This window comes from Lissotriton vulgaris, chromosome 6 (genome assembly GCF_964263255.1).
Source record: "Lissotriton vulgaris chromosome 6, aLisVul1.2, whole genome shotgun sequence".
In the NCBI taxonomy this organism is placed as follows: domain Eukaryota; kingdom Metazoa; phylum Chordata; class Amphibia; order Caudata; family Salamandridae; genus Lissotriton; species Lissotriton vulgaris.
Window position 1 is genome coordinate 978,552,350 of NC_141694.1, and position 27,575 is coordinate 978,579,924.

A 27,575-nucleotide genomic window follows, 5' to 3' on the forward strand; every position below is an offset into this window, starting at 1 on the left:
ACGTCCAGGAGTCGGTCACGAGCTGTTCCACGCAGGCTTCTCTCTGTTGGCGGTGTCGGCAACTTGGTTGAAGCAAACAGGCCTTGGCTAATGCAAGCCACGCAGGAATCAAGAAAGGCTTAGTACTCGGACCAGCAAGGTCAGAGCGGGTGCTCCTTTTTACAGGAGCGAGGGCAAGTCTGGAGCAACCAGACCCCCAGTGTAGTTCTTCGGTTTCGTTGCCAAGATGGCCGCTGACCACGTGACTAGTGGCCGGGATGGCGCATCGAGTGGCACAATGCAAAAGGGCCCCACGCAGATCGTGGAGATGCTGGGGGGCTGATCTTCGGTGCAAGGACTGCTCAGTGGTGGGGGTTCTCAGTCCCCAAAGCACAACGTCGAGGATGCCTCTGGTGCTGCGCTGTCAGCTCTTCGGGTGTCTTCCAAGAAGTCCGGTCCCACGTCTCTCGGTGCCTCCACGGGTCCCTTCTTTGCAGGGACTGTGGATCAGGCTGTGAGAAGTCTGGGAGTCTGGGTCTTGTCAGGCTCTGGGCTCGGGCTCCGGCGGGAGGCGGCGGCAAAGCAGATGTCGATTCGCTGGTTGGTACCTGCTTTCACAGGGTGGCCACTCCTAGGCCACAAGGGAGATTCTCTTCAGTCTTCTGTGCAACAGAATGTCGAAGTCCAGTCTTCTTCTTCGTGTAAAGTTGATTCAGGATGGTCTGCTGTGCAATGGCACTGCTCCCACTCTTATTCCCAATCTGAGGGGTGGATCACCTACTAGGTCCCTCCTCTGGGTGGAACCAGGAAGGGGGGCGGTTACACCCCCTTTCATTTGTCCAGCTCCTCGCCAGGCCTGGGTCTGGAAAGTCCCAGGACCGGTTTGGACTGGCTTATGCACGGGGACACCTTGTGTGCCCCGGGCATGTCTCAATCTATTCAGCCCTGTCCTACCCAATACACAAAACTCTGTCTGGGGTGGTGCTCGCACCTCCCAAGGCAGGAAACCCTTTGTCCAAGCCTCCCTCGCTGGAAGGACTCCCAGCAGCAGGAGGTCAGACTTGTGTCTGTGGTGGCAGCATCCTTTTTGTGATGCTGAGGCTCTGGTTAACTTTAACCGGGGTTAAGGCTACACACATGTCGTGTCCCTCTAGAAGGGTGGAATGCTATCCCCGTCGACAGAACTGTCGAGGGGATAGTATTCCAATTCGTATGACACCTTACTCGACATGTTTTGATAAAGCCAAACCAAAGATAGCATATAACCGCGAGGATTATAATGCACTTAAGAGTATATGGTATGGCAGTATCCCGGAACAGCTTACGGAGTGGTTCCCGACAGCTGCAGACAGGCTCAGCTCATGCTAGAGCACCATCACACATATTTCCAAGCACTCTGCCTCCAGGATTGATGAGGCCTTCCATAGGAGTGGCTGATAGGAACATATGTGTCCAGTTTAAGGTTAGATACAGGGATACTATATCTAAGTAAGAGGTGATTACACCAACTTACCCCAGCTGAGTGATCAGCCAGTTGTGTCAAATATGGAGGCCAGGCCAGGGGTGGCACAATACATGCTGCAGCCCCTGGTAGGCCTTGGAAACACCTATGCCCTGGGTACCTAGGGTACACTGTTACAGGGGCCAATAAGGTGAACCAGTATCCAATTCGTAATGCACCTAGAGTGCATTGGCAGTAATTTAGAGAGAGAACAGCAGGCTGTGGGTCTGATTAGCAGGCCCACAGCCACATTAAGTCATAAACCAGTGAAGCAAAAAGCAAAAATTTGGGGTGACCATAGGATAGCAGACCCTACTCTCCTACAACCTTTACAAGAGGAACTCAGTCGTCAGTGGGTGCAAGTAACCAGCTCATTCGAGGACGTCATCAACATAACTCCTCATATGAAAAACTCCATCCAGTGGTGGGGGCAAGATGTGAACCTGCAGAAGGGATGCGCTTTCCTGTCAGAAGGACCCAGATTCATCGTGACCACGGATGCTTCTCTGGAGGGCTGGGGCGCCCATCTCCAAGGGATGACAGTCAGTGGCAAATGGGACATTCACCAGAAAAAATGGCACATAAACCTGCTAGAACTAAGAGCCATTTTTCTAGCCATGAAATCCTTTCAGGCGACCTTGGAGGGCTCTACAGTGTTGATACGAACGGACAACACTACCAGCATGCATTACCTGAACAAGCAGGGAGGCACAAGATCGGCCCGGTTGTCCCGTCAGGCGCAGGAGATCTGGAATTGGGCCCTGAATCACAACATCAATCTGTCGGCGGTCCATGTCCCAGGGATTGCCAATGTCCTAGCGGATTCACTCAGCAGGACCGCAGGAAGCAATCACGAATGGGAACTGCATCAACCATCCCTGGATCAGATATTCCGAGAGTGGGGTCATCCCGACCTGGATTTGTTTGCGACAGCCCTGAACCGGAAATGCCAACGCTTTGCAAGCTGGGTTCCCCACAAGGACTCGTGCGGAGATGTCCTTTCGATGAATTGGTATCGAATATTTGCTTACGCTTTTCCGCCAATTCCTCTAATTCCCAAGATCATCAGGAAGATGAGGAGTCAACCATGTCGTCTAATCCTGATTGCTCCAAGGTGGCCCCGACAATATTGGTTCACCGAGCTTCTCCTCCTCTCTGAGTGCGAACCAATACAACTGCCTCGAATACCGAATCTGCTCACAGTTCAGCAGGGCAGGGTGTACCATCCGGACCCAGATTCGCTGAAATTGTCAGCTTGGCTCCTCAGCACAATGAGTTTGCCCACTTAGACATTCCTCGCGATTGTCAGGAGGTATTGGCTAACGCCAGAGCACCGTCAACCATCAAGACTTATAAACTCAAGTGGAAACGTTTCGGTGCCTGGTGCCAGACTGTCGATCTGCACCCCTTTCATGCTACACCAGAGCAATTATTACCCTTCTTCCTACATCTGGCTAGTTCGGGTTTGGCGCATTCTACCCTGAAAGTATTTCTGGCAGCCATTTCCCGATTCCGTCAGGACGGATCGAACTCTTTGTATTCATCAAGAATAATCCAGCAATTTTTCAAGGGTTTGTTTCGCATGTTTCCTCCAATCCGTCGGCCACCTCCTGTTTGGAATTTGAATGTAGTGCTCTCCCAACTCATGCGTCACCCCTTTGAGCCGATACATAAGGTTGACCTTAAGTTTATCACTTGGAAGGTCTCTGTGTTATTGGCTTTAACATCTGCCAGGAGGGTCAGTGACATTCAGGCTTTCACATCTAAATCGCCTTTTTTGCAATTTACGTCTGATTCGGTGGTACTCCGTACCAATCCTAGGTACATGCCTAAAGTCCCATCAGACTTTCATTTAAATGAGCCGGTAGTCCTCAAGACATTTTTTCCAAATCCACAAACACCGGCTGAGCGAGCATTGCACTCTTTGGAGAGGTGCCTAAAATTTTATCTATCAAAGACATCAACTTTACGCAAGACAGACCAGTTGTTTGTGACCTATGGCAGACTGCGCCAGGGCTGTGCAGTGTCCAAACAGACTATTGCTAGATGGGTCTCGTCAACAATTGGACTCTGTCATCAACAAGCAGGAAGACCTTTACAGGCCTTACCAAGAGCGCATTCCACAAGGGCAGTTTCCTCTTCCACTGCTCTGTTCGCTGGTGTGCCTCTTCAACAAATCTGCAGAGCTGCAACGTGGTCCAGCAGGCACACTTTTACGAGGCACTACTGTCTGGACTCAGCGAGTGATGCAGATGCTTCGGTGGGAAGAGCAGTTCTTCGCAATCTTTTCCAATAAGGTGAACCTCTGTTCTCCCGCCTCCTCTATGCTCTTTTCTAGACGCTTTTCCATGTCTTTGCATTTTATCATTGCATGTATACTGTGATACTGTTAGCGTCTAGGAGCATTGGTTCATGTGTGCTGCTATCTATTCTGATTCAGGCATGTGAATCTATGAAAGACACCCCTAATACTGGAGAAGAACAATAGTTACTTACCTGTAATCTGTGGTTCTCCAGTATTGGTGTCTTTCATAGATTCACATGCAACCCGCCCACCTTCCCCTCAGAGGCTCCCTCAGGCAATTGTGTTGGCTTCACTCCTGTGCGAGAAAATCTGAGAGCCTGAGCCTCTGGGGAGAACATTCTGGTGTGTGCTGTCGCCTGATTGGCTGCAGTTTGGTCTAACATAATGACTAGGATAGTCATGTGTGGGAGCCTTTGCTCCTGTAAGCTAAGTCTACTTTACTTCCTGGTTGGTTATTACCAAGGTTTTTTGGTTATTACAGGCATATTATTGCTTTTTTATATACCATGGGACTCCCACTCCGACGACGGGGAATGATTCAGGCATGTGAATCTATGAAAGACACCAATACTGGAGAACCACAGATTACAGGTAAGTAACTATTGTTCTTCCGGTGGTGACTGCGTAGGCAGCTGCTAATTCTCCTGTTGTGAGACGCATACAGGAGCCGTCCACGAACAATGTCTTATCTGGGTCACAAAGGGGGGTGTCTAGTAAGTCTTGTCTGGGTTTAGTTACTAGCTCTACCTCGACACTATAATCATGTATTGTTGGTTGTGTGTCATAAATGGGCAATAATGTGGCTGGATTTAGGATGTTGCATCTGTGAATCGTTGTGTGGCTGGAAGGGTGTCATTTCGTAACCTGTCAATCTAGCCACCGTGAGGTGTTGGGTCTGAGTTCTGTTTAAGAGCAACTCCACTGAATGGGGTACCTGAACAGTTAATGGGTGTCCTAGCACGATGGAGTCACTTTGTCGGATTGTTTGGGCTGTGGCCGCTTCCGATTTCAGGCATGCAGGAAGAGCCCGTGCAACTGGATCAGGAATACTTGAAAAATATGCACACGGTCTTTTTCTGCCTGCTCCTGTGTCAGAACGGAGAGGGCGGTGCCATCCTTCTCAGTCACAAAGAGCGTAAAAGTTTTTAGGTAGTCAGGGGTTGCTAACACTGGAGCTTGGCAGAGAGCTTGTTTAAGGATCTGAAAAGCTTGTTCATGTTCCTCCAACCACGGTAACTGGATGTTGTGCAACCTCTGCTGTGGTAAGGTTGACGAGGGGTTTAGAAATGAGGGCATATTGTGGAATCCACTGTCTGCAATATGAAGTAAGTCCCACGAAAGCCCTGACTTGTTTCTGTGTTTGAGGTCTTGTCATGGCGGTTATGAGTTTGATGCGTTCTGGTGTGAGTTGCCTACCCTCCTTTGACAGCAAGTGCCCTAGATAAGCCACTTGCTGTAGACAGAATTGTAGCTTGGAAGGTGATACCTTGTGGCCATTATCAGCTAAAAACTGGAGGACCGTGAGGGAGGCTTCGCAGCATTTTTGTTCCGATCGGGCAGTAATGAGTATATAGTCAACAAATTGTAGTAGGGCTGTTTCAGGGGGGACATGTACTGTGTCCAATTGTCTTTTTAGGGCCTGGCTGTATATGCTCGGACTTTCAGTGAAGCCTTGAGGTGCTCTTGTAAATTGGAAACTCCGCCCTTGGAGGGAGAAGCCAAAGAGATACTGGCTGTCTGGATGAATAGGGATACTAAAGAATGCATTCTTCAAATCTATTACCGTGAACCATGAAGCCTGTGCATCAATAGCGGTAAGTAGAGTTGAAATATCTGGGAACACTGAATGTTGGGGTAATACACATTCAATGAGTTTTTGCTGGTCTACCACCAATCTGTACACTGGAGGTGAGTCTGGTACCGTCCTCTTATGGATCTGCAGAACAGGTGAATTACAGACGTTGAAAGGTGTTTCTTTGACTACCCCAGACTGAATGAGATCCTCAATTATTTTTAGGAGGGCCATTTCTGCAACAGGTGGTATCTTATAATGCTTAAGGCGTGGTAGAGTGACACCTTCTTTCAGCGTGACCTTGTGTGGTGGAATTGCCATGCACCCGACGTCTGTCGAATCTTTGGCCCACAAATGCTGTGGTAGGGACGCCAGTCTGCTGTCCAGGTCCCTGGAAGTGTAGTGACCCTTGAAGTCACGCAGAAACAATCGGACATCTTGAGGGGAACAGACTATGACAGCTCCTAGTTCTTTTAATTGATTTATTCCTAATACATTTTCGGAGCAGGTATCTGTAAGGACCAGATCTGTCATGGTAGTAAGGGGTCCCAGTGTGAGGGGCAAGGGTCTGGAGGTCTTGTTAACTACTGGTTGTACTGAGAAACCCAGAGATATATTTTGTCGGCCCGAGAGTGGAACCTCTGGAAGTTGTCTATGACTGACGCACCCGTGTCCAATAGGAACTTCCGTTCCTCCCCCAGTATTGAGACATCTACATAGGGACCCTTCTGATCTACAGGGATGGATATTAAGGGCGGGCATGCTCACTACCTCTCTCGGGGCATCTTCATGAGAAATCAGGGTATGAATCAGCAGTGAAGTCTTGTCCGATATACATGTAATGTAATGTAATGTAATGTGTAATACATTTCTATAGCGCATTCTACCACTCCAAGGAGCATCTTGGCGCTTAATACCAACCCAGAATGGAAAAGGTTTGTTAGCTGAGACAATTTACAGAGAACTTACATCCTTTACACTAAGGCTTTACAGGCAGCATCAGTAAGCGTGAAAACCCAGGTCTTCAGGGCTTTCCTGAAAAGAGATTCTGATGAGATTTGCCGGAGCGGAGGTGGCAGTTTATTCCATGCTCTGGAGCCCAAAACGGCAAGAGATTTTCCACCTTTGGTGGCAAGCCTGAATTTTGGAATAACTAGTAAGTTCTGGTTGGAAGATCTCAAACTCCGGATGGGTAGGTGGCGTTTAAGGCCTTTAGAGAGATACCTAGGCCCTTGTGAATGGAAAGCTCTAAAGGTAACAACTACAATTTTAAATAAAATACGTTTGTGTATTGGGAGCCAATGAAGGGCGTTGAGTGCAGCTGAGGCAGATGATTTCCTAGGCCAGCCAAGAACCAGGCGAGCACCATACTCATGTCGGCTTTCACCAGTTTTTATAGTCTGTATAGTAATGATTTAGCGGTCCGCAGGCACCCTCACACGATGCCGCACCTTTCTTTAGCGGTCCGGAGCCGTTTAATAATCCTCCTCGTAGTTTGCGTACCTCACTGCCGTTTCAAGGATTCCTCAGTTTGCCGCACACACATCAACCAACCGGTACACTGGCGCCCCACCGGTATTTTCAACTGGCATCAGCAGACATCAGTACCGTTACGGTGCTTCCTGGTCCGTTGTCCGCCAATAACATCGTTAGGTGGCCGTCTCTCGGTGATCTTCCCACGAGGCCTGCGCGCCGCGTGTCGCGCTGCGGCCTGGCGTAGTCTTTAGGCCCCCTTCGTTCGCTCCGCCCAGCACCAGCCTGTGCTCGGTCCAGACGTCACTGCCAGTATCTTTGTCACGGCGTGTCGTGGAGTTCTCAAACTTTCACTGATGCCGCAGAAAGGTATCTTCAGCACTCTTATGGGGTTTTTGTCAGGCAAGGAGTCAGTTAAGTAGGATAAATGTAGGATTATGCTTCCAGGCTGCAGGAGCCTCACGTTAGTTGGCCATTCTGCTTGCGCGCCCTCTAGCGCCCCCTGCTACAGGGGACTTTTCCATCTGTAGATTATACTGAATGACCAGCAGTGGGTGAACACCCATCACAACGCATGAGTTACATCGAATGCGTTTACATCGCAAGCCTAACAACGCAAGCAATGTTACGACACTGGCCATTACTACGCTCCCCCTTACATCGCACAGGCTTTTATAACGCATGTGCTGTAATTGTTGTGGAATGTGTGTTTTTAAAACGCATGTGTTGTAATTGTTGTGGAATGTCTGCTTTAGGGTTAAGGGTTGGGTCGGGGGTCATTAGAAGAGACTTTGCTTCAAAGGAGGATGCTCTTTTCTGCCATACTACAGAGATTCAGGGCTGAGTCTCAAGAAAATTAATGCCAGGCACATTCTTTCATTCAACCTTATAGAAAACTGTAGGGACAATATCAGGATTCTCAGGATGAGTTCTTGTCACCAGTAGTGTGAGTAGGGCTGGCGCACAGCGGATTTCGTATGAGATTCTTCCTTAATGTTGAGGTGCTATACAAGTGATGTCAGGCGTCCTTCGACATCTGATATAACAGTCTATGGTGTGGGGTCAGTGGGCCACTGGTCCCATCCTTGTATGCACACGCGAATTCCTCTATGGCTGATAGAGGTTTCAAAGAATTTTCAAACAATGGTTGCAATTGTCGTTTTATTCGTAATTTTCCTTGTTACGATTCATTAACATTTTTCATTTTTCATGTTTTGGCTTGCATAGTATGATACCATCCTTATGTACATCCAATGCATTTCGGGGTTAACATACACCCCTTCATCAGGGAAAGGACAGTGTATCATTCAAAAAGTTTGCGTATAATCCTGGTTGTGGTTAGTATGTTCCTCCTTTCTTAGACGCTGGTCCTGGCGGAACCATGAGTTCTTGTCACCAGTTTCAGCTGTACACTGCAGATGGAGAATGCGGGGAGGTCCCAAAACTGCTTTAACAGAATAAACATCATTGTGGGGAGTGAGCTATCCAATCGGAAGCAGGAGCCACATGGTTGTTAGTTTTTGAAAGTGATGGGAGCAAGAGGGGGAGATGCAGTGGAGGGCCTCCAGGAGATGGGAGGTGCAGTCGTGGCCAGTGTGGGGCAGTACTGTAATTGCTGTGGAACATGTGCTTTTAAAACTCATGTGCTGTAATTGTTGTGGAACGTGTGCTTTCGGGTTAAGGGTCGGGGTCATTAGAAGAGACTTCACTTCAAAGGAGGATGCTCTGTTATGCCCCACTACGGAGATTAAGGGCTGAGTCTCAAGACAATTAATGCCAGGCACATTCACTCATTCATCCTTATAGAAAATTGTAGGGACAATATCCGGATTCTCTGGATGGGTTCTTGTTACCAGTTTCAGCTGTACACTGCAGATGGAGAATGCGGGCAGGTCCCAAAACCACTTTAACAGAATAAACATCATTGTGGTGAGTGAGCTATCCAATCAGAGGCAGTCGCCACATGATTGTTAGTTTTTGAAAGTGATGGGAGCAGGGGGTGGGAGATGCAGTGGGGGGGCTCCAGGGGATGGGAGGTGCAGTGGGGGCGTATGAGGGGATGCAGTGGGGGCCTCGGGGGATGCAGTGTGGGCCTCGGGGGGGGGGGATGCAGTGTGGGCCTCGGGGGGGGGGGGATGCAGTGTGGGCCTCGGGGGGGGGGGATGCAGTGTGGGCCTCGGGGGGGGGGGGGATCCAGTGTGGGCCTCGGGGGGGGGAATCCAGTGTGGGCCTCGGGGGGGGGGATGCAGTTGGGGACCTTGGGGGGAGATGCAGTGGGGGCCTCCAGGGGATTAGAGATACAGTGGGAGCCTTGGGGGATGCAGTGGGGTCATGGGAGGAGATGCAATTGGGGCCTCCAGGGAATGGGATGTGCAGCGGGGGTCTCCAGGGAATTCGAGGTGCCGTGGTGGCCTCCAGGGGATGGGAGGTGCACTGGGGGGTCTTGGGGGTGGTACAGTGGGGGCCTCAAGGGGGATGTGCAGTGGGGCCCTCGGGGGATGCAGCGGGGGCCTCAGGGGGGGATGCAGCGGGGGCCTTGGGGGGAGATGCAGTGGGGGCCTCCAGGGGATGGGAGGTGCAGTGGGGGCCTAGGAGGGATGGGAGGTGCAGTGGGGGCCTAGGGGGGATGCAGTGGGGGCCTCGGGGGTAGATGCAGTGGGGGCCTCCAGGGGATGGGAGGTGCAGTGGGGGTCTCAGGGGGGGATGCAGTGGGGGCCTCGGGGCGGGGATGCAGTAGGGGCCTTGGGGGGAGATGCAGTGGGGGCCTCCAGGGGATTAGAGGTACAGTGGGGGCCTCGGGGGGATGCAGTAGGGGCCTCGGGTGGATACAGTGGAGGCCTCAGGGGGAGATGCAGTGTGGGCCTCCAGGGGATGGGAGGTGCAGAGGGGGCCTTGGGGGGGATGCAGGGCCTTCGAGGGGAAGCAGTGGGGGCCTCTGGGGATACAGTGGGGGCCTCTGGGGATACAGTGGGGGCCTCTGGGGATACAGTGGGGGCCTCGGGGGAGATGCAGTGGGGTCCTCTAGGGGATGGGAGGTGCAATGCGGGCCTCCAGGCGATGGGAGGTGCACTGGGGGCCTCCTGGAAAGTTTGCAAGAGTCAAAAAGATGGAACTTTGTTGAAATCCATAAACAAAATAACCCTTGCACTAATGGATGAGTCGCTCCCCATGCTCCCTGCTGACCTGTGACCTAGATGAGCAGTGATCCTCTCCCACGCCGTGCACAACTGCTGCCTGTGGTATCGTTATTGAACTGCTGCCTGCCTTGCGATCGTGCTCTGTGCACGGCTGCTGCCTGTGGTGTCATTGTTTTGCTGCTGCCTGCCTTGCGATCGAGCGCTATGCCTCGCTAATATTGGCCCATTCAGTTTGATTTGTGTGCTCTCCTGGTTTGCATCGCTTGATAGGGTTATTTAGACATTCATTTGTTTATTTAGTAATTTGGCTCGTCTCCCACAGCTCATCCCCACGTTGTGCCACATCCTGGTCCGGTTTCACTTTTGCGGCCATTTGGTGATTGTTGTGCCTCGGAGCCCGCCCTCTCCACCACGGCCCCGCCTCCCAGCTGCTCCTCCCTCCCCCCGCCCCTTCACCATCCTCTTATGACAGATGCATTTGCGTGCAGCGTTCACGCGCAGCGGTCGCGCCCCATGCGTGCCGAAGGTGCTCCAAAGGTAAGCCCGTCTACGCCCGTCCGCACCTGGACCGCGCCCAGCGCCAGACCCCCTGGTCCTTGCAAAACCCACTTTTCCCGCATAACGTATGACGCCTCGACCCTCCTAGCCCTTAAGCCCGGACGCTCCCCACAATGCTACAAGGCTGCCCCAGGACGTACCCACGGTCCCTTCGCCTGCCACTCCTGCAAGTTCGCCAGCATCAAGACCCACACCAAATCAACTAACCCCAACCACAGCTTCGACCCTAACCACCTGAAGTGCATCCTGGTGAACACCCGCTCGATCCACAGACACACCACTGAACTATGGGACCTACTCGACACTGCTTCACCGGACGTCGCCTTCCTTACAGAAACCTGGATGAACGCATCATCAACACCCGACATCGCCATAGCCATCCCGGGCGCTTACAAAATCATCCGAAAAGACCGCACCAACCAAACAGGAGGAGGCATCGCCATCGTCCATAAGAACACCATCAGAATCACGACCAGCTTCGACGATAACCTTGCAACCGCCGAACACCTCCACTTCCAGATCCACACCGACCCCAGGACCACACTTAGAGGCACCCTCATCTACAGGCCACCAGGAACCCGTAAACAATTCAGCGGAGAAATCACTGAGTTCATCAGCCCACACGCCCTCGCCTCCGAGAACTACATTCTGCTGGGAGACCTCAACTTCCACCTGGAAAAGAAAAACGACAGCAACACCACCACCCTTCTGGACAACCTGGCCAATCTCGGACTCAAACAACTTGTTGACACCCCCACCCATATAGCCGGACATACGCTCGACCCAATCTTCACCTCCAGCAAACAGATCTCCTTCGATCACACCACAGCTCTCCATTGGACGGACCATAGTTGTGTTCACTTCAGCTACAAAACTACCTCGACCCACAACCCCCCACAACCTCTTCCTCAAAGGAATTGGAACAAAATCACCACCGACCAACTCCTCAAATCGCTCAACCAAAACCCACCCGCCCTCTCATCGGACCCAAACCAAGCTGCCACCAACCTCAAACAATGAATCACTCACAGCGTTGAAGAATTAGCACCCTTGAAAAACCACCAAACCAAACAGGGTAGCAAAAAGGCCCCCTGGTTCAACGACGACCTTAAGAAATCCAAGAAACTATGCCGTACTCTCGAGAAAACATGGAGAAAAAACCCAACCACTGACAACCTGACCACCTTCAAGACAGCCTCCCGTAAACACCACCAATTGATCCGATCCACCAAGAAATCAGCTTTCAAGGATCGACTCGACAACAATGCCCACAACAGCAAGGAACTATTCAACATCGTCAAAGAATTCACCAACCCCACCCCAGCCTCAAACGACATTACTCCCTCCCAAGACCTCTGCGATTCGCTATCCTCCTTCTTCTACAACAAAATTGCCGACATACATAACAGCTTTGAGAACATCTCCAAAGAACAGTCCTCTCCACCCACCTCCGAACCTAAACCGCCCTCTAACAACCTCAGCGCCTGGAACCCAATCAACACTGAAGACACCATCCGCCTAATGAACTCCATCCATTCTGGCTCGCCAACCGACCCCTGTCCCCACCACATCTTCAACAAAGCAGACTCCATCATCGCACCCCATCTCCGTGATGTCATCAACTGCTCCTTCAACTCTGCTACCTTCCCAGAAAGCTGGAAACACGCCGAACTCAGCGCCCTTCTGAAGAAACCCACAGCAGACCCCTCCGAACTTAAGAACTACCGCCCCATATCCCTCCTCGCATTCCCTGCCAAAGTCATTGAGAAGGCCGTCAATAGCCAGCTCGCCACCTTCCTTGAATCCAACAACTCCCTCGACTCTTCACAGTCCGGCTTTCAAGCCAAACACAGCACCGAAACCGCCCTCATTGCAGCGACAGACGACATCCGAACACTACTGGACAACGGAGAAACAGTGGCCCTCATCCTACTCGACCTCTCCGCTGCCTTCGACAGTCTGTCACAGCACCCTCATACAACGCCTCAGCAACATCGGCATACAAGGAAAAGCCTTGGACTGGATCATATCATTCCTCGCCGGGAGAACCCAGGGAGTCCGACTTCCCCCTTTCAAATCAGAGGCCACCGGAGTCATCTGTGGAGTACCACAAGGATCATCACTCAGCCCCACCCTCTTCAATGTTTACATGAGTCCACTCGCATCCATCGCGCGTCAACACAACCTTAACATCATCTCCTACGCTGACGACACCCAGCTGATCCTTTCCCTCACCAAAGACCCTAACACCGCCAAAACTAATCTTCACGAAGGCATGAAAGAAGTAGGCGAATGGATGAAAAACAGCCGCCTAAAACTTAACTCAGACAAAACGGGGGTCCTCATCCTAGGATCATCCCCCTCTACCTGGGACGACTCATGGTGGCCATCGGCTCTGGGCACAGCACCCATACCCACAGACCACGCACGTAACCTTGGCTTCCTCCTAGACTCCTCACTCTCGATGACCAGACAAGTCAACGCCATCTCATCCTCCTGCTTCAACATACTTCGTATGCTCAAAAAAATCTTCCGTTGGATCCCCTCCGAGACAAGAAAGACTGTCACCCACGCACTAGTCACTAGCCGACTGGACTATGGAAACACCCTCTACGCCGGAATCACAGCCAAACTACAGAAAAAACTACAACGCATCCAAAACGCATCAGCGAGAATCATTTTAGACATCCCTCGCCAAGATCACATTACCGGTCACCTGAAAGACCTCCACTGGCTTCCCGTCAACAAGAGAATAACGTTCCGTCTCCTCACCCACGCACACAAGGCCCTCTACAAACTAGGACCCGAATGCCTTAACACTCGACTGTCCTTCTACACACCCACCCGCCAACTAAGATCCTCCAATCAAGCCCTCGCCGCAGTTCCGCGCATCCTAAGATCCACCATGGGAGGAAGATCCTTCTCCTACTTGGCGGCCAAGACCTGGAACTCACTCCTCACTCACCTCCGCCTTACACAGAACCACATCTCATTCAGAAAGGAACTTAAAACCTGGCTATTCGATAAATAATTGAACCCCCTCCCCAAGCGCCTTGAGACCCTCTGGGTGAGTAGTGCGCATTATAAATTCCTGAACTTGAACTATCTACTAAGTGGAATATCTGTGGTTCTGGAATAGGAATCGGCTTGATGGAAAGATGCCCTATGCGTGCACGTTTCCCATAACCTGAATACACCGCAATGCTCGCCAGGGACAGCAGCAGCAGGGGGTGATAAATGTCTGGTGTGGCAGTCCGGAATACTTTAGTTTTCATTTTTAGCGCTGCTGCGGGACTTATCGGATTCTGCAGGGTTTTTCAGCTAATTATGAACTTACAACTCTTTACATTTTTGCATCACGTTGTGCATAATTTACAGATTTTACAGAAAAAGTTCATCCCTCTAGTGGATCAAAAGTTGCTAAGCCGCTGCTGCACTTGTTGAGGCACTGCAATGGCCCCTGCCTTCGCAGTAACAGTCGCCTTTCAGTTGCTGCGAGTCGGTGTTACACTAGGACTAGCGAGTCGACATTTTTACCCACACAACGTTAACCGGTGTAAACACTACAAAATAGTAAAAGCGCTGTATCAAACCGCATACTTGCTTTTCAAGTCGCATATTTGTTATTTTGGAAAACAAATACGATGTTCAAGTATGCGCGGTGTTTGTGTGCATAGTGATTGTGTTTTGTATGCATTTCAATGGTGAAGCAAAGTAATGAGTTGCGTTGTCCGCGTGCGCTGTGAATGTGTGTGCGATGTAAAGACGGCGATGTAAATGTTTGCAATGAAAACGTTTGCGATGTCGCATCATACATCCCCAGCAATGGCAGAGTTTCACGACAGAATGTCTCTGCATTGCCGACACTGAAGAAAAAAACAGTCCGTCTTCCGGCATACAGCATCATTTGACTAATTTATATGGTAAGTAAATCTCTCAATCATTCCTTTAGGCATTAAAAAGACTTTGACAGCATCTGAAAGTCCTCACTACCTTCCAGTGAGGGCCTGTGCTTGTATATAATTTCTGTCAGAGTCAAAAACACTTTATTCGATTACTTAAAAATCATAAAAGTATAGTATACAAATACATGATATTATGCAACCTAAAAATTTTTTTTAAAAACATCTTACAAGAATAATATTTAGTGTACGTCTAAAAATCAGTGGCAAATGCATATAGATCATCACATAGTTCACAGAATAATCAAAATTAGTAGCAAATATTTCATAGTTCACAACAGCAATATTTAATCTGGTACATGGAAGTTAATTTATACTATCTGGTGCAGAGTAAACATTTACAGCAACCCCAACTGTATTCATCCGGAGTCTCTTCCGTCTAGCACGGATTGATGCAATCAAAAAATTGGCTACACAAAACATCACTAAAGGGGTTTCCATTAGTTGAAGTTAAAGCAGTGCGGGTTTGGACTGTACAAACCCCTTTTCCCTTAACAGTGACTTAATACATTTTTTCCTACTTTCCAAAAAGAAAGGGCAGAAAAACACAAAATGTATCTGATCCTGATCAGAAAAATTGTCACATTCACATGGCACATTATCCTTTGGGGTGCACCACTTATCATAAATACCCAGCAGAAAATGTGCCTAATTAAATATAAATTTTGTTAGAAGCCACCGATAATAGTGTCTAGTAACAGTAGTCAAGTAAGGTTGTATTGACATTGAAGTGATCAACAAATAGTGTGACCTTACTGTTGGCTTAATGATTTCTCTTGCTTCTCGTTCCAATTCTCGGGTTTTTATAAAATTCGTTTTTACCCAGTTAATATCTTCCTTGCTCAGATTTTCCGGTTTCGAATATAATTCCGGCCGACCCAGATATACTGCTGTTGTTTTAATAAATGTCAGCCACTGAATATCAGCCACTCTGTCCCGCCCCATACAATCACTAATAATCTTGTGATTCAGTGTAAGGTTGGGGTTCAGCCAAGTTCTGATCCATAATAAAAGCGGCGCCATATTTAACATATCTGCAATGTACCCTTCCCTAACTCCATGTGAGCTGCAAAAGGTGATGTAGATTGGGGGAGGCCCAAGAGAGATCGCAAACATTTGTTTTCCTCTCTCTGTATCAGAGCTAGATCTTTATGGCCCCAAATTGCTGCCCCATACCTAGCTATGGCTATAGTCTTAGCTCTATAGATCGTCAGAATGGCCTCAGCTGGTTTCCCACCCAACCTTTTCGCAAAACCTAATATAGCAGCTGACGATCTTTTCACGGCTACTACTTTGTTAGTGACTTGGGGTGCCCAGGACCCTGTGTCATCAAACACTACGCCAAGATAGGTGAAGACTTATAATTTCTGTCAATAAGGAAGTAATATGGATCACATTGTGTTGGTCATGATAGTTAATAAAAGATTGACCGCCTCCAAGGCTACTAAAGCCTGATTTAGATCCCTGTGCTAGCAATGTTCTATTCAAGGAAATTGTTTCCTTTGCGGCTGAAATGCACTATTTCACTTTAGAATGATAGTGTTACATTCTCACGGAAGGAATCTCATTTAACATCTTCCCCTGCACTCTGTATGTTGGACTCTGATACTTAAGATGGATTGTTGGTAAGGATAACCTCAGTTTTTGTATCTCCATCCCACTTTCAAAAAGGTCCCAGTGCTTTGAGTGGTTCAGAGTACTTTACCATTCCCCCTCCTGCTTGCCTTGCAGACATGAATATAGATAGTAACCTACTGCATAACTTCTGATATTTCTTCCTCGTGTGGTCAGCTTCCACAAGGACAATTGGACCAGAGGCGCTCTGACATCATAAAGCTAAAGCAAGATGTTGTCTGACATGAGAGCCAATCTGTTGCCTAGCAAGCTGACATCATAAAGCTAAAGCAAGATGTTGTCTCCCATGAGGGCCACTCTGCTGCCTGGCAAGCAGCAGGATACATTTATCTTGGTATTGAAATGAGTAGCAGGTTAGACACGCTGCTCAAATGAAAACTATGAAGGTAAATTTGAGCATAAGAGTCTCAACTTCACTATTGCTTAACTGGTAGGAATTGCCTAAAATGCTTATGGTAAACATGCTATTCATAGCTTTTTTATTCCCATTAACTGTAGCATAACCCTTCCTTGCTCAACTTATCAGCTGGCCTAATTGCTACTAGTGTACCATATCGTAAAACAAATGAAGTGAGATGGGTACGCTGTCACTTGGCTAGCAAAAAGATCTCTTTATCTATGTCCTAATGTACATGCTACAGTTGTTTAGAGAGTGTTGTTAGAACATGAGGCATGGGATTCAAGAAGTATGGGAGGGTAAAAACACAAATTGAGATTTGATTTTCGAACGTGCTGTTGATTTTCACAATAATACAGACTCCATAGAATTGATCAGTTTACCCTTTATAAAAATCAAGATGTTTTGTACTGCTTATAGTAAATGTGGTAACAGTGGACTTTTCCATCTGCAGATTATACTGAATGACCAGCAGTGGCAGTGTTTCACATCAGAATGTCTCTGCATTGCCGAGACTGAAGAAAAAAGCAGTCTTCCGGATACAGCATCATTGGACCACTTTATATGGTAAGTGTTAGATTTGGGGGTCTCTAATTTGCACACGTAGGTACTTGTGACAAATAGTGACCCTCTCCTCTATTCAGGGAAAGGGGATTACATACCTAAAATAATCCCTGCTCACCCTCTAGGTTGCGTGGCGCGAGCAGTAAAGGTAGTCTGAGTTTAGGTGCACTCCTCCCTCCCATCTGGATGCAGATCTCTCTATTCACCACTGGGTGACTCAGCCTGTCTCCTGGAATTCCCCAGCCCTGTCACTCACAGAAACCAGACATAGGAATACACAAACTAGCAGAGGCAGGTTTGATTGGTTAGACAAGCAAATACCTACTTGCTAAAAGTGGTATTTGCAAACACAGAATAATAAAATAAACTTTACTAAAAGATGTATTTTATTATTCCGAGTTCAGGCATACTAAACTTTAATTTCTACCATGTTCTCTGAGCCTGTCAGGGTTATAAAATGTAACAATTCTAACAGCCCATTCTGGCCTATGGAGAACAGGTAGCCTTGCAATAGTGAAAAACGAAAATAGCTGTAATTCACTATTAGGACATGCCACACACACCAGGGCTTGTCCTACCTTATACTAACAATGCACCCTGCCCTTGGGCCTACCATAGGGATGACTGATATGAAGAAAAGGGAATGTTTAGGGACTGGGAAGTGGGTGCACTTGCAGAGCCTGCGTGCAGTCTGGTACTGTCATGCTGACTGGGCAATGGCAGACCTTAGACACATTTTACAAGGCTACTTCTGTGGGTGGCACAACCAGTGCTGCTGGCCCACCATCAGCATTTGGATTACACAACCTGGCACACTCAGTGCCCTAGACTAGGGTCTGACAAGTAAACCAAAATAGCCAAACATGGAATCACTAATCCATACATCAATTTACAATAGGGAGCAATTGCACTGTGGCACTGAATAGCAGTGGAACAGTGCCGAAAACATCTAACACTAGCAAAAATACATGAGTCAACAACCAAAAATGGAAGGGAGACCCACGCCAATGCTGCCAGGTATAACACGTGTCCCCTCCAGCTGTAAAGTGGGGAGAACTACCCTAACTCCTGGGAGTTCTCTTCACTAAGGCGGAAAAATCTGGACAGACCATCAGCGTTGGCGTGGTCTGTACCAGGGCGGTGCTCCACCATAAAGTCCATACCCTGTAGGGAAATAGACCATCTCAACAGCTTTGGATTCTCACCCCTCATCTGCATCAACCATCTGAGGGGTCTGTGGTCTATCTGAACCAGGAAGTGAGTCCCAAACCGGTATGGTCTCAGCTTCTTCAGTGCCCAGACCACAGCAAATGCCTCACGCTCAATAGCACTCCACCTCTGTTCCAGTGGAAGTAACCCTCTACTGATGAAGGCTACAGGTTGATCTAGGCCCTTCTCATTCATCTGTAACAAAACAGCCCCCACACCATGCTCTGAAGCGTCTGTCTGGACAATGAACTCTCTTGAGAAGTTGGGTGCCAGGAGCACGGACACCTCAAAGGCTTTCTGACAACTGTCAGTCCAAATCACTTTCTTGGGCTGTTTCCTGGAAGTCAGCTCTGTCAAGGCTGCAACAATGTTACCATACCCCTTGGCAAACATTGTGTAGTACCATGTGGGACCTAGGACGGCTCTCACCTCTGTCTGGGTTTTGGGTGGCTCCCAAGCCAGGATGGTTTCAATCTTGGGTTGTAGGGGCGCCACCTCGCCGCTCCCAACTTGGTGTCCCAAGTACACCACAGAACCCTGCCCAATCTGGCACTTGCTCGTCTTGATCCGGAGGCCTGCTTTCCGCAGCGCCAACAACACTTCCCTGAGGTGGCACAGCTGTTCCTCCCAACTGGCACTGAACACTGAGATGTCATCCAGGTAGGCGGCACTGAACTCATCCAGTCCAACCAACACCTGGTTGACCAACCTCTGAAAGGTGGCAGGGGCTTTCTTCATCCCAAAAGGCATAACACGGAACTGTAAATTCCCATCTGGTATGGAGAATGCTGACCTCTCCTTTGACCCATCAGTCAAGGCAATCTGCCAGTACCCAGACGTTAAATCAAACGTGCTGAGGTACCGTGCAGCCCCTAGCCGATCAATGAGCTCATCAGCTCTGGGGATGGGATGCACATCAGTCTTCGTGACTGAATTGAGCCCTCGGTAGTCCACACAGAACCGGAGTTCGGGTTTGGCACCCTGCGCTGCAGGCTTTGGGACCAAGACCACTGGGCTGGCCCAAGGACTGCTGGATGACTCAATCACCCCAAGTGTAAGCATCTTTGAGACCTCCTCTTTAATGCAAGCCCTCGCCCTGTCAGTTACCCTGTAAGACTTGTGCTTCACAGGTAAGCTGTCTCCTGTGTCCACATCATGGATGCACCAATCTGTGATACCAGGAACCAGGGAGAACAGATCAGAAAACGGTCCCAGCAACTGGCGGCAGTCATTATGTTGCTCAGGGGTCAGGGTGGAAGAGAGGTTAACACCATCCACTGACCCATCTTGCTCTGAGGCTGACAGGAGGTCAGGAAGAGGCTTAGTCTCCTCCTCCATCCAGAATCTGTTGCCAAGAGCATGCCCACTTCAGACCTCTCTAAGTGGGGCTTAAGGCGGTTGACATGTAGGACCCTCAGGGGGTTCCTAGGAGACCGCAAGTCCACCAAATAGGTAACTCTCTTGCGCTCCACAGCCTCAAAAGGTCTGGTCCACTTATCTTGGAGCGCACAGGGCTCAACTGGGGTCATGACCCACACCTTCTGTCCAGGCTGAAGCTCTACCAGAGTGGCATTCTGGTCATACCAGCGCTTCATCTCCTCCTGGCTACTCTCCAGGAGGTTTCCTGGGAGATCGCTCCCAGCCTTCTTTAACCAGACTCGGAGGCCCTCTGACTGGGTCTCCATAGAGAAGCTCAAAGGGACTGAATCCTAGAGATTTCTGTGGCACCTCACGGTATGCAAAGAGGAGGCATGGTAAGAGGACGTCCCACTTACGCCTCATGGGTTCCTCAAGATCCATTATCATGCCCTTCAGGTTCCGGTTGAACCTTTCAACCAGCCCATTTCCTTGGGGATGGTAAGGAGTGGTGAACTTGTAAGTTACACCGCACTCCTGCCACAGGTACTTCATATACTTGGAAATGAAGATTGTCCCCCGGTCAGACACTACCTCGCGAGGAAACCCCACTCGGGAGAAAATTCCCATCAGTGCTCGTCCCACCACGGGGGCCGTCACTGTCCTCAGAGGTATGGCTACCGGGTGGCATGGTCCACCAGGATGAACCTGTTGCCCATGGCTGTTTTGTGGTCCAGTGGCCCCACAATGTCAATCCCCACCCGCTCAAAGGGGGTACTGACCACAGGGAATGGCTGGAGAGGAGCCGTGTGCTTCCTCCCACTCTTTACACTTGCCTGGAAAGTCTGACAAGTCCTGCAATGAGTGTCAGAACTCTTGCGCATTTGGGGCCAATAAAAGTGGGTGAAAAGCCTCTCAAAGGTCTTGTCCTGCTCCAAATTTCCTGCTAATGGCACATCATGAGCCAGCCCCAGTAGGAAGGCTCTGAACTTCTGGGGTACCACCAGCACACGGGCTGACCCAGGTTCAGCAACCTTAGGCTCACTATTCAGGAGACCATTCTCCCAGTAGATCCAATGTGATCCTGACTGATCACCTGCTGCCTGGATTACAGCCTGTTGCCGCAAGTCCACAAGAGAAGGGCACTCTCTCTGCTCCTTGCAGAAGTCTTCCCTGGAGGGACCTCCTTCTTGCTGCCAATGGGTCAGCTCAGGCAGGTCTCCCAGTTCAGCTATCTGTTCCCCAGTAGGCTCCAGGGCATCCCCCTCAGGGTCTACCTCCTCCTGGGCTGTGGGAACTTCAGGGGCCGGTTTCCAGCGCCCCTCACCACTTCTCTCTTTGGCAGGTTCCTGGGCCTCCCTCTCAGGCTCTAGGTCCTCTTGAGAACCCCTACTGGCTGACATTGACCGGGTGGTCACGCGCGCCCAGTCAGGCAGGCCAACCATCTTCAAGTGAGTTGTTTTCTCCACCTTTTTCCAAGGGGAGCCCTCCAAATCATTTCCTAACAAACAGTCAACAGGCATGTGGGCCTCAGAGCTACCTGAAGAGGACCAGAGACCCCCCACTCAAAGGGAACTTGTGCCATTGGACAATGACTCTGTTTTTGTCAGCGTTAACAACTCGGCAAAATGCATGAGGGACAATCTGCTCTTGAGACACCAGGTGACACTTGACAGCTGTCACACTGGCTGCTGTATCTCGAAGAGCCTCCACCTTTTGGCCATTGATGGTCACTCGCTGCCCATATTTCTTAGTGTTCCTGGGCAGCTGAGCCTCTGAGACCATCTCACTCTCTCCTAAAGAGACCAGGGTGATCTGTGCGGGATCCCACCCACCTTGGACACCAATCTCCTCCCCCAAGGCTACACTAGCCATCTGCCGGGGCGGAGCACCAGTGGGTGCTTGTTTACCAAACATGCGGCACCTGGGATCATTCGCCTTATGACCCAGATCACCACACTTATAACATTTCAGGTTCCCCTGGGCAACAGAACTACCTGTCGGGGCTCCTTGCTTTCTCCCAGGGGGAGGCTGGGAACCTTTCACAGGGTTCCCTTGGGGACTACTTTGGGGCCCTTTGCTGAACTCCTTCTGTTTACCCTTGTCCCCCCCATTGTTTTGCTGGGGACCCTGCCCACCTTTGGCTGAGTCTCCCATGTGACCCTGGTGGACTCTGGTACTGACCCAGCGGTCCGCCTCCTCAGCAAGCTTCCTAGGGTTAGTCAGCTTGCTATCTATCAGATGCTGGCGCAGCTCTGGAAAACAATTATCAGACAAGTGCTCCCATGCAATCAAATCAAAGAGACCTTGAAAATCATTAACCTTGCTGCCCTTTACCCAACAATCCAATGCTCTGCAAAAGAAAGTGACATATTCAACCCAAGTACTGTTTTCTAACTTTTTGCATTTCCTGAACCTCTGCCTATAGAGCTCAGGTGTCAAACCATATCTAGACATCAATGCATCTTTCATGTGGCTGTATGAATTGTGGACATCAGAAGGCAAGTCCAACAATGTATCCCGCCCCTCACTAAGGAACCTTTCCCACAACCCCGCTCCCCAATCTCTCTCAGGGACTCAGTGGGAAGACATTGCTACCTCATAGGCTCTGAACCACTGATCAATATCATCATTTTTGTAAAACTCCTTCACCACATCCTTGGCAATATACGCTCTACTTTCAGTATTTACTGACGGTACGCTGCCACCAAAGGGATTAATTTCAAACTTTTAGCTTTCAACTCCCACTCTTTCAAAACTTTTTCATGCTCAAACTGCATTTTCTTTTCCTCAAGATCTAACTTTCTATTTTCTAATTCCAACTGCCTATCCACCTTGAACCTGGTCATCTCCACTTCATGCCTTCTTGATCTTTCTCTGTCCTCCAACTCCTCTGGAGACAGACTTTTGTTAGAAGCACTGCTACATGCGGGGGAAGGTACTTTCCTCCCTCCTAGGCCCACTGGCCCTTCTTCCTCCTAGGCCCACTGGCCCTTCTTGTTGCTCAATTGCCAAGTCATCCTCCGCAATCACAGGAGTTTTCCTTGCTTCTACCCAGGCCCTCAGCGCCTTTTAGAATTCTTCTTTTACTCTGAACCCAGAGGTGGGAACATTTAACTTTTTGCAGAAAAATTTCAGCTGTGCAACTTTATAGCTTTTCAATTTCTCTTCTTCCAATTCAAGATCAGTGGAGGCTATGGATTCTGCCCTCTCTATCACGACTGAATTAGGTATCTATCAAAAATAGAACAATCCAAAAATCAAAAAGGAATCTACCAAAACGTATGCAGTATCGTTATGGTCTTCACTCACTAAGTAGTGTTTACCAGTCACTGTACATGAATCAAACGCAAATTCGGAAATCCTTCCGCTCCCTACCAATGTTAGATTTGGGAGTCTCTAGTTGGCACAGGTAGGTACTTGTGACAAATATTGATCCTCTCCTCTAGTCAGGGAAAGGGGATTACACACCTAAAATAACCCTTGCTCACCCTCTAGGTTGCGTGGCGTGAACAGTCGAGGCTTATTTCAGAGGCGTTGTAAGTTAAGCAGTTGTGACCACATACAGTAACCCAGTGACAACACTGCAAACGGACACCACAAAGGTTTTATATAAAAAATAAGTAGACTTTATAGAGAGTTACCACAAGACCATAAACGACAAAAATACACACTATGATTACTTTAAGATGGTAGATTTAAGCTTAGTTCAATTCAGTTCTTAGATGCAACACTCTGCGTCAATGTACCTTAAGTTGCGTTGGCTTCCACCACAAGCAATGTCGCTGGGATGGTAAATGCAGCAAAGTTCAGATGCAAAGAAATAAAGACGTGAAGATCTTCCAGATGTGGCATGCTTCTCGGGGATGGGAGAAGCTCTCGGTTCGATGCATGGACTACAGCTGCGACATTCAAGATGTGACGGCAACAGCTCCAGCGGCGACGCTCTTCTCCCACGATGCGTGAAGCTTTCGCTCGATGCGACAACTACAGCGGCGACATCCAAGATGTGACGGCAGCAGCTTCGATGGCGGCACGCTTCTCGGGGAAGCGAGGTGCTCTTGATCGGTGCAGTGCGACAGCTCCAGTGGCATCACCCTCCTTCTCCGGAGTTGCGACGGCAGGCACAGCGACACACTCCGACCTCGTTGCGAGATTCTTCTCTTGATGTGGTGTAGTGCGACAGCTCCAGCGGCGACACCCTCCTTTCTCCGGAGTTGCGACGGCAGCACAGCTCCTTGCGACACGCAGTTCCTCAGAAGGCCCAAAACAGCAGCTGGCACTTCCAAAAGAACTCTGGTTAGCTGGGGGTTGAAGTCTGTTGTCCCTGAGACTTCAGCAGGAGGCAAACTCTTTTCCAATCCCTTGGAGATCTTCACAAGTTGAAAGCAAAGTTAGAAAGTTCCTTTCTCCATCCGTTGGCAGTAAGGCAACCACTGCAGGCCAATCCCCCAAGCAGCACTTCAGCTTGGGAATAGTCTCTCCTAAGTTTCTTCAGGTTCCTCTCCTCAGTAAAGGTTTCTTCTTGTAGTCCAAAGTGATCTAATTTTTTGGGTGCAGGGTCCCAATATTTATACTCAGAAATCCTTTGTTCTCTGAGGGGAGAGGGGCCTTTGCCCAGTCCAAACCAGTTCTGAAGCACTCTGTTTACCAGACTTCTCCTTTCCTTTCACAGTGCAAGGCAGAAGCATCAGACGCCCCCCAGGAGGTGGAGCCAGCATTGTGGAAGGCAAGTACAGTCCTGGAGCACTCTGTTGATAGGATTCCTCCTTCTTCTTTCATTGTGCAGGGCAGAGACATCAGCCTCTCCCCAGGGGGTGAAGTCCGCATTGTGGAAGGTAGTCCCCGTCCTATTCAGAGTTCAGGTGCACTCCTCCCTCCCATCTGGATGCAGATCTCTCTGTTCACCACTGGGTGACTCAGCCTGTCTCCTGGAATTCCCCAGCCCTGTCACTCACAGAAACCAGACATAGGAATACACAAACTAGCAGCAGCAGATTTGAATGGTTAGACAAGCAAATACCTACTTGCTAAAAGTGGAATTTGCAAACACAGAATATTAAAATAAACTTTACTAAAAGATGTATTTTATTATTCTGAGTTCAGACATACTAAACTCGAATGTCTACCATGTTCTCTGAGCCTGTTAGGATTATAAAATGTAATAATTCTAACAGCCCATTCTTGTCTATGGAGAAAAGGTAGCCTTGCAATAGTGAAAAACGAGAATGTCTTTAATTCACTATTAGGACATGCCACACACACCAGGTCTTGTCCTACCTTATACTTACAATGCACTCTGCCCTTGGGCCTACCATAGGGTTGACAGATATGAAGAAAAGAGAAGTTTTAGGGACTAGGAAGTGGGTGCACTTGCCCAGTCAGCATGACAGTACCAGACTGCATGCAGGCTCTGCAATAGCAGACCTTACACACATTTTATAAGGCTGCTTCTGTGGGTGCCAAAACCAGTGCTGCAGGCCAACCAGCAGCATTTGGATTACACGCCCTGACACACTCAGTGCACTAGACTAGGGTCTGACAAGTAAACCAAAATAACCAAACATGGAATCACTAATCCATACATCAATTTGCAATAGGGAGCACTTGCACTGTAGCACTGAATAGCAGTGGCACAGTGACCAAAGCATCTAACACCAGCAAAAATACATGAGGCAACAGCAAAAAATTGAAGGGAGACCGACACCAATGGTGCCAGGTCTAACAGTAAGTAAATATCACAATCATTCCTTAAGGCATTAAAAAGACCTTCACAGCATCTGAATGTCCTCACTACCTTCCAGTGGGGGCCTGTGCTTGTATATAATTTCTGTCAAGATGGAAGTAATATGGATCTCATTGTGTTGGCCATGAAAGTTAATAATACTGACTGACTGCCTCCAAGGCTACTAAAGCCTGATTTAGATCCCGTTGCTAGCAATGTTCCATTCAAGGAAATTGCTGTCTTTGCGGCTGAAATGCACTATCTCACTTTTGAACAATAGTGTTTCCTTCTCACGGAAGGAAGCTCATTTAACGTCTTCCCCTGCACTCTGTATGTTGGACTCTGATACTTAAGTTGGATTGTTGGTAAGGATAATCTCAGTTTTTGTTTCTCTGTCCTACTTTCAAAAAGGCCCCAGTGCTTGGAGTGGTTCAGAGTCCTCTGAGAGCAAACAGTCTGGGCCCCCCGTTTTTCAGCCCGCATTGCACCACTGAGCGTAGGGGTCCAACTGGGTTCAGTCTTGAGTCTGACCCTGTCTAATATATATATGGCCCCCCTGGCTCCTATTGCAGAACAGTACAGGGCAAAAATAAAATTGTACGCCGATGACACACAATTGCTGTTCACCTGTGAGAAGGATGAGGTGCTAAATGGCAACAAAGTCAATGTTTGTTTAACCAAGGTTTCTGAGTGGTTCAGGCAAAATCAGTTGCTTTGCAACTCCCACAAGTCAGAAATGATCTTTTTTGGACATACCCCAGGTGATGAGTGGCGTCAATGGTGGCCTAAAAATCTATCTCCTCCTGAAAGACCAGTCTCTACTGCAAAAAAAATTAGGAGTGAAGTTGGACTCTGACATGACGATGAAGTCCCAGGTTCAATCGGTTGCTGGCACCTGCTTTGGCCCTTTAAAAATGATGAGGAATGTTCTCCCTTTGTTCCTATTCCGCATAGGAAAGGTTGTCCAGGCCCTGATTACATCAAGGTTGGACTATGTAAACGTTTTGTACCTGGGCCTTCCAGACTACTTACTAAACCGCCTGCAGGTTGTTCAAAATGCGGCAGCTAGGTCCGTGCTTATGGTTGGACCCAGGTCACATATGTCTCCCCACCTTAGATCATTGCACTGGCTTCCAGTGAGACAAAGAGTCTTTTTTTAAATCCTTGGTCCTAACTTTTAAGGCTCTAAATAACATTTGGGCCCTGTATATCAGGAACAAAATTCAGCCCTACAAACCTCTCAGACGCTGCGATCCTCCTCCCAGCAGCTGACAATTGTGCCTAAGTTTGACCGTTCTTTAAAAGGAGGCCGCTCTTTTCAAGTAGTAGCCGCAAAATATGGAATGGTCTCCCTTTCTACCTTAGACAGGAACGTGAACTTCTCAGCTTTATGCAAAGCTTAAAGACCTGACTCTTCTAACAGGAGTCGCAGTCCAGTTAGTTACCCCTGGTTGTTTCTTCACTTGCTCTGTTTTGGCGTTAAAAAAGCGCCGGGACACTCCTTGGAGTAGCCGTGTGTTCAACAAATACCCCTATAACATAACATAACATAACATAACATCTGTTTACCCTTTATAAAAATCAAGATTGTTTGTACTGCTTATAGTAAATGTGCTAACAGTGGACTTTTCCATCTGCAGATTATACTAAATGTCCAGCAGTGGCAGTGTTTCACAACAGAATGCCTCTGCATTGCTGAGACTGAAGAAAAAATACAGAAAGGCAGTCTTCTCGCATACAGCATCATTTGACCAATTTATATGGTAAGTAAATCTCACAATCATTCCTTTAGGCATTAAAAAGACTTTCACGGCATCTGAATGTCCTCACTACCTTCCAGTGGGGGCCTGTGCTTGTATATAATTTCTGTCAAGATGGAAGTAATGGGGATCACATTGTGTTGCTCATGATAGTTAATAAAAGAATGACTGCTTCCAAGGCTACTGAAGCCTGATTTAGATCCCGGTGCTAGCAATGTTCCA

General features: G+C 48.8%; 1 protein-coding gene across 1 annotated transcript in view; it reads left to right on the top strand.

Annotated features, from left to right (window-relative positions):
• Positions 1 to 27,575, top strand: part of LOC147708272 (uncharacterized) — a 413,470-nt gene that overhangs the window by 172,782 nt on the left and 213,113 nt on the right. Inside the window, exons 11-12 of the mRNA XM_086925333.1 lie at positions 17,194 to 17,306; positions 27,234 to 27,356. Of these exons, the coding sequence (XP_086781459.1) occupies positions 17,194 to 17,306; position 27,234 (114 nt within the window). The 3' untranslated portion in view covers positions 27,235 to 27,356. The remainder of the gene's footprint in view (positions 1 to 17,193; positions 17,307 to 27,233; positions 27,357 to 27,575) is intronic.